The 7,798-nt window shown below is 32.2% G+C and overlaps 2 protein-coding genes across 2 annotated transcripts in view; one reads left to right on the top strand and one right to left on the bottom strand.

Moving 5' to 3' along the window:
* Positions 1 to 1,091: 1,091 nt before the first annotated feature.
* LOC108723997 (metallo-beta-lactamase domain-containing protein 1) lies at positions 1,092 to 3,722 on the bottom strand. The gene is made up of 5 exons (XM_018450085.1): positions 3,531 to 3,722; positions 2,819 to 3,053; positions 1,655 to 1,819; positions 1,467 to 1,586; positions 1,092 to 1,341 (listed from the first exon to the last, which is right to left on the bottom strand). Exons 2-5 carry the CDS (start codon positions 2,967 to 2,969, stop codon positions 1,142 to 1,144), a joined length of 636 nt encoding a protein of 211 aa, XP_018305587.1. The 5' UTR covers positions 2,970 to 3,053; positions 3,531 to 3,722; the 3' UTR covers positions 1,092 to 1,141.
* Positions 3,723 to 6,366: 2,644 nt separating this feature from the next.
* LOC108723994 (ATP-dependent RNA helicase DDX54) overlaps positions 6,367 to 7,798 on the top strand; it is a 6,669-nt gene continuing 5,237 nt past the window's right edge. The window contains exon 1 of the mRNA XM_018450076.1: positions 6,367 to 6,429. Within this exon, the coding sequence (XP_018305578.1) occupies positions 6,378 to 6,429 (52 nt within the window). The 5' untranslated portion in view covers positions 6,367 to 6,377. The remainder of the gene's footprint in view (positions 6,430 to 7,798) is intronic.

Below are 7,798 nucleotides of genomic sequence, written 5' to 3' on the forward strand. Positions count from 1 at the left end.
CGCTCAGTGAGCGGTCGTGGTACTGAATGCACCCATTGATTTGCCCTCGTGTATATATATATATATATATATTATTTTTCTATACGTTATACTCACTTATACTAATTGTTTAGCTACAAAATAAAATGAATTCATTAGAAAATGGTATGCGCGCCCGCGTGTCAGCACTCTCGAAAACCCCCATAAGTCAAATTTCAAAACGTTTTAACAAAAATGTGATTTTTTAAATTGAGGTCCGCCATATTGGATTCGCCATTTTGAATTTCTCAATTTTGATCTCAAAATCAAAATTAGCGCCCTAAAAAATTCCTATGTACCAAGTGCGAAAAAAAAATTCAAAACCTTTTTCTGCCCAACGAGGCACTAATTATGGAAATGAACGTGCCAGCAAAGGGGTTAAAGATATGAAAAATTGTATAAGTATGAAGAGAATCGCTCGTATTCAATTAATCTCTGTTAGGAAATTATGCATAAAGACAAACTGCCATATGTAAAATTACTCAAATTGTTTATATTTTTGTACGCAAATTGATAATAATAAAATTTAAGGAAAGACTAATTTTTGAGGATATTAGAATAATCTTTTTTATACAATGTGTATTACACGTTATACTGATGAAACAAAAGAAATTGGAAAGAATAAAAGCAATAGGAGTCAGGCGCGCAGAAGACGTCGCGCAAATAATACAGCCATAAAGCGTAAAACTTAGTAGTTAGCGCGTTTAGTAAAATAAAGAAGTTTTACGCTTTATGGCTGTATTATTTGCGCGACGTCTTCTGCGCGCCTGACTCCTATTGCTTTTATTCTTTCCAATTTCTTTTGATTTATAAAGAGTCTTTGTTAGTTTGATTTGTTATACTGATGAAACTTACGATTTCTTGTTGTGTCCGAAATTTAACACCCGGTAAGGATAGATTTTAATTAAGTTTAATTTTCAAGTCAACCGTTTGACAAAAATTGCTTATTAAAATCGATAACCTTTAAGCAAAAATCAAAACGAAATAAAGGATATAATATCATGATTTCCTATTATTTTCTGTAATTTTCGTCTATTCTAATATCAGGCGAAGAATATTTGAATATTCTTTATTGTATCTTATAAAACTCTGTATAAATTTTCATTAATGACATAATAATATCTTATTGAATTACTTGACATTTCACGGCTTTTCTCATAGTATCAGTAACACAGAACATTGGCCCATGTCCAGGTATTATAAAATCTGCGAGATCTATTATACGAGAACGCATAACGGATTGAGTTTTTAACAATTCTGGTGTACCAAGCGATTTCCAGTTATGCGGTTCTAAAATATCTTCCTCTTTTTCAAACAAATCTCCTGTAAAAGCGTGAAATAGTATAACAAGTATATAACTATAAATTGAGAAAAAAATAAAGTTTTTTATTTGTGTATGCTTAAACTTTACTAAAAATGCGTCAGTGATTTCTGAAACTTGTGTATACCCGTAATAGCTATAAGCTTTGCTTCCCCATCCATTGTCGTATTTACTAAGACGGTGACATCTTCCTTCGTATGTCCTGGCGTAGCTATAACATTAACATCTGAACAGAGCTTATAACCCTCTGAAAAAATATAACTTTCTTCGTAACGACCGTGTTGCTATCAATTCATTATACCTCAATAAGCTTACTGTCCGAAATAAGATTTTCATAAAATGTAGTACGATACTGAACAGTCAAACCCACAATATGCTGTGCCTTTGTAAACAGATTATTGTTCCCTATGTGATCGGAATGACTATGAGTACAAACAACGTAATCAATGTTCTTTGGCTCGATATTATACTGTGCGAGTGCTGAAAAAAAACATTATATGTATATATTATCCATAAAAATCTCAAAAACTTTTACTTTACGATATGAAAAAGAGAAATAAAAATAATTGTATTTCCAAAATTGGAAATAGAATCAATTTTATCTCTTTTTCAAAAATAAAAAGATAATTAGGCAAAACGATAAAATAAATGGTGAAAGTTCTATAAGTTCAGCATTCAATTAAATTTGTAATTTATATATTACTACAAACAAAAAATTATAGACTCTCAATCTTAAAATAAGAATATAAAGTACCTTCCCAAGGCTAATAACAGTCAAAGCAGATGGAGGTGCTTATTCGTTGAAAGTACAACCTTGATGGAATTCAGTTGCTCAATCTTTCCTTTATTCTGAATGTTTCGGCTCACTTTGGAGTCTTCTTCAGCAAAACTTATGCATTAGAATCCATTATAGTTGGGAACCTATAAGTGACTCACATTAAACAGATTACTCAACGAATATGAATTAAGATTAAATGTAATTTTACTAAAAAAGACTCCAAAGTGAGTCGAAATGTTTAAAATAAAGAAAAGATTGAGCAACTGAATTCCATCAAGGTTGTACTTCCAATGAATGAGCACCTCCATCTGCTTTGACTCTTATTAGCCTTGAAAATATTTTATATTCCTATTTTATATATTACTATATATGTATACTATATTATTTATGCATTATATATTAATTATCTTCATATATTACTATTAAATATTATATAGCATATAAATAATAAATGATATTAATTAAATGATTAATCAAAAAATAATTTCAACTAAACATTTCAATTTTTTTTCTTTTTAGATATATTATATATAATATTAAAAACATGTAAATATGATAATATCACTATGACTCTTTCTTAACTGAGGATAAAAATAAGAAAATACCAACTTGGCATCTTTGATAGTTCCAGTAAAATATCATCAACAATTTTGGTGTTAATAAGCAACGTTATAAAATTTCAGTGTATTCTTTTAGTGTACCTTCTATTAGCATCTCACGGTCCCAAGCAGTCATAGTGTCGACGATAATCAGTTTGGGCCCTATTATTAGAGTACAAGTGCAATTTGCATCCATTTTTCCATCACCCAAATTTTTGGAATAACCATTAGATAAAACAATAACTTCACACATTTTGGTAGGTAATTGCTTATCCTTAAGGAAAGATTGAAGACGGAAATTACGATACTGTTTCTGTACTAGTGTCCCATCCTTTATCTATAGACATTTCTTATATTAGATAAGAATCTTGGTAGAAATTTTTCTCAGAATTTTATATAAATTTTAAAGTTTTTTAGAAAATTTCTCAGATTTTTAAGTACAAATTAAAACAATTTTTTTAAATGTTAGAAACACCTTTCCTATAATTCTTTCATAAATTCTTATGTAAATTCTGAAATATATTTTAAAATTTCTAAGATTCTCATTCTAAAATTTCTGATGAAATCTTATAAAAAAGTTTAAGATACTTTTTCAGAAAATACAAAATGAAAAATTTTAAATTTCTGAATTGACATAAATAACAAATTCTAAGAAAAGATTCAAACTTTTTCAGTATTTTAAAGTGCCTCAATTTGTATAAAAAAATAAAAAAAATTTTTACTAGAAGATGAAAACCACTTATCAGATGTGCAATGGTTAAGCAGCGGCATAACCTTAAATCGTTCAATTCTAATTTTTAACAGGTTTTCATACCTTTGAAAATGTTAATTGATTTTGTTAATGAATTTTAATCTTAAGGTGCCGTCACATACAGTCCGCAATCCGTAATCCGCACCGGATGTTCACCGAAAGTATCTAAGAACTGCATATGTACGGCAGATATTTCTCACGTCATCCGCAACTACGTGAAAAAAGGGTTCTAGTGCAGTCTAGTGCACGTCAAATCATTTGTTGTATTTGCACTAATAACATATATCAAAGATTCATTATGCACTTCTAATTTCAAAATTGTTGTCAAACAAATTAATCTAAAGTCACGTTATCCTTTTCTTGATTAGTTGTTAAGAAGAAGATAACCTGATCTTAGCGTTCACCGTATCTGGATAAACGGTATTGCAAAAACTCCCTATTACCAGTAATACTTTTCCTAATTTTATCTATTTGACTAAATTTGACGATTTAATTAAAACTTTTGTTATAATCAAAATATATTCTGTAATTTTCTTATAAAATAAAATAAAAATGAACAGTATAATTTCTTAAATAAAAAATATTACATTTAGGGTGGAGTCCCATGAGGTGTATTTATCGCGTATCGCATAACCGCGTAACCAATCAGAAGCGATCTGCTGTTATAGTTTCGCGTTTTACTGATTATTGATTGGTTATGCGCTTACGCGATACGCGGCAAACATGCCTGATGGGACTTCACCCTAAGGGTGGAGTCCCATGAAGTGTATTTATCGCGTATCGCGTAAGCGCATAACCAATCAATAATCAGTAAAACGCGAAACTATAACAGCAGATCGCTTCTGATTGGTTACGCGGTTATGCGATACGCGATAAATACACCTCATGGGACTCCACCCTTACACATTCGCATTTTGCGGCTCCATGGGACACAAGGAGCATGTAAGCATGCAACGCAATTGCACTCCGATCTCAAACAAAAATAAACGTGCCATAACCTACCTTTAATTTATAAAGTAATTAATTTGTTTGACAATAATTTTGAAATTAGAAGTGCATAATGAATCTTTGATATATGTTATTAGTGTAAATACAACAAATGGTCCGTTCTCTGACGTGCACTAGACTGCACTAGAGCTCTCTTTTCACATAGGCTGCGTTCAGCAGAACGTTTGTTTTGCAACTGTTGGAAGTTTCCTTCGCGCTAATTGGATCATACTTTTAGATCTAGAAGAATGGTCCTATCTCAGCAGACAATCATAAAACGGTTGCAAAACTGTTGAGTCTGCTGAACGCAGCCATAGGGTGCGTTCAGCAGAACGTTTGTTTTGCAACTGTTGGAAGTTTCCTTCGCGCTAATTGGATCATACTTTTAGATCTAGAAGAATGGTCCTATCTCAGCAGACAATCATAAAACGGTTGCAAAACTGTTGAGTCTGCTGAACGCAGCCATAGTTGCGGATTACGTGAGAAATATCTGCCGTACATACGCAATCCCTAGATGCTTTTGCGGACATCCGATGCGGATTACAGATTGCGGATTGTATGTGACGGCACCCTAAGGGTGAAATCACACGGTGCGGAAAAAGACTGCGGAATAGAGAATGCGTCATTGAAGCAACCAATCAGCGCTATTCCGAATAGCGTTGAATAGCGTTGATTGGTTGCTTCAATGACGCATTCTCTATTCCGCAGTCTTTTTCCGCACCATGTGATTTCACCCTAAAGGGACTTTAGATAAATATATATTCTGTCAAGTTCTGTGTAGGGATGTGCGATATTGGAAAAAAAAATCGACATTGGAAGAATCGGTAAAAATGAAAAAAATTGATATTGGGTAATCAGTTTTTGGGGGGAAAAATCAGTATATCGGTTTTTTCTGATTTTTCGAAAAATCGAAAAAAAAACCGATATATTGGTTTTCTCTTTTTTAATGTTTAAAAACTAATCACATATATTTTTTAATTATTAACCATTTTTTTTATTAACCATTAATAGAATATTTGGAAATAAATCGATTTTTGTGACATCATAAAATTATTTTATTAATTTCCACATAATTAAAAATTTTATTTTATTTACTTTATCCATTAACTTTTTTATTTTTTATTTATTACTTTCCTATTCCTTATCATATTTTGTTTCTATAAATTAAAAGCAGCACTCGATCAGAACTCGCACTGATAGTCGACAATTTCCGCTTTTGTACTCCCTAGAGATCCTCAAGTAAGAGATACGCGAACTTCTAGCATTTGCAAGAACATGGCGACCTCCATTATATGTCATATGTGTGTGATACTCAGGGCTGGATAATCATTTAAAATGCCAAATATAAAATACTTAAAAAAATGTATTTAAAATGTAAAATGTTTTTCGAATCCACTTTATGTGTAAAATGGGTAAATAGATATTTTAAATAGTTTTCAAATACAGAATGGTTTTCCTTACATACATTTTAATATACATTTTTTTAAGTATTTTACATTTAGCATTTTAAATAGAATTACATTTTAAATGGCATTTTAAATGCAAAAATACCCAGCCCTGGACTGATACTTGTATGTTTGAAAGTACAAATTTATGATAATAATGGCTGCGTTCAGCAGAACGTTTGTTTTGCAACTGTTGGAAGTTTCCTTCGCGCTGATTGGATCATACTTTTAGATCTAGAAGAATGGTCCTATCTCAGCAGACAATCATAAAACTGTTGCAAAACTGTTGAGTCTGCTGAACGCAACCAATGATTCAATATTATTATAAAATATTATTATGCCATATCCATAAGGAAAATCGCCGTGTAACCCTAAAACTGGCCGCTAATCGCGATCGTATTGTTGTCGCTTTATTCCGCACGTCATTGGTCCTTTCATTGATCGCATATCGCACTGGTATCGTGTGACGCATTTCGTGATGAAAAATAATTGTGACAGAAGAGATCGATCAATTGACGCGTGTGTGAGAGGTTAGTGCAGGTTATTATCACTGCAATATTACGTGCTGTGAGTATAAGTTTTAAATTTCAAAATTGTATATGAAAATTATATACGGTAAGAGGATAACGAATAAAAAAATAACACTTGGCACGCGCGAAGTGCGCGCTATGATCTAGTAAGTTGTAAAATTGATGTGGTAATTGAAAATATTGTAACGGCATATTCCTAACCTATAATGTATATGACTCTATAACGCATAAGTAAACAATTATAGGTAATATCTAAAAAACAACAATGTCAGGCTGTTGCGTGCCAAATTGTAAAAATTCAGCGGCTAAGGGATTTCTTATGAAACATTTCCCAAGAAATCCAGACAAAAGGGCTCAATGGGTTCCCCAATGGAAAAATTTCGCTGAAATTATTTTACGTTTTAGGACATTTTCAGCAAAATTTCAGCATTTTAGAAAAATTTCAGTTTAATTTCAGCGATTTTTAGTTGAAAAATTCATTTTCAGCAAAATTTTAGCAAAATTTCAGATAAATTTCAGTAAAAATTTCAGAGAAATTTCAGTAAAAATTTCAAAGAAATTTCAGCAAAATTTCAGAGAAATTTCAGTGATTTTTCAATATGTTAGCTGAAAAATTCACTTTCAGTGAATGTTCGCCGCGTTTTATCTTATGTAAATGGGAATAAAATATGGTTACGCCATTGTGTGGTTGCGCCATATTCTTGCAACATCGTCATCAACCAATCCCTTAGCGATTTCAATTCGCGGATCTCTTAAGGCCGGAATCAGACTACGCATTGAAGATTGAGGTTGAAGATTGAAGATTGAAATTTGACCAATAAGGACAAAGAAATTTTAGCTCCTTTCGTTTCGATTGGTCAAATCTGAATTTTTCAATCTTCAACCTCAATCTTCAACGCGTAGTCTGATTCCGGCCTAAGGATCTCTAGTACTACCTACTACCGGCGCGAGTTGTGATTGGCCACTGCTTTTCCGCTTTCTGCTTTTCCGTCAAGGTGTGAACGCGCCCTAAGGAATCAGACTAGCATTAAAAATTGAGATTGAAAATTGAAAAATTCAAATTTGATATAATAAGAACAAAGAAATTTTACCTCCTTTCGTTTTGATTGGTCAAATTTGAATTTTTCGGGAATCGATACATGATAAAAACTATGCTCCAGACGATCCCTTAAGGCTGCGGTCCACTTAATGCTACAAATGCTTCGAAGCATTTTTTGATTAGTCAATTCGTCGTTTGATTGGATTATATTTTAAGATCTGAAATATGCCAATCAGATGAAAAAGCTTACTGAGCGCTCAGTGAGCGGTCGTGGTACTGAATCAAGGTGGAAGGATAATGTTGGATTCACACTGCTTCCGATTTTCGTCG

Source organism: Mycetomoellerius zeteki, unplaced genomic scaffold (genome assembly GCF_001594055.1).
Source record: "Mycetomoellerius zeteki isolate Tzet28-1 unplaced genomic scaffold, Tzet1.0 scaffold265, whole genome shotgun sequence".
Lineage (NCBI taxonomy): Eukaryota > Metazoa > Arthropoda > Insecta > Hymenoptera > Formicidae > Mycetomoellerius > Mycetomoellerius zeteki.

Bases quoted from the DNA above. Each gene is read 5' to 3' on its own strand.
- LOC108723997 (XM_018450085.1), bottom strand. From the start codon at position 2,969: ATGTGTGAAGTTATTGTTTTATCTAATGGTTATTCCAAAAATTTGGGT. The intron at 1,820-2,818 runs GTACACTAAAAG...GTTTTTTTTCAG, and splicing joins CCGTGAGATGCTAATAGAAG to CACTCGCACAGTATAATATC. The intron at 1,342-1,466 runs GTATACACAAGT...ACGCTTTTACAG, and splicing joins AAAGCTTATAGCTATTACGG to GAGATTTGTTTGAAAAAGAG.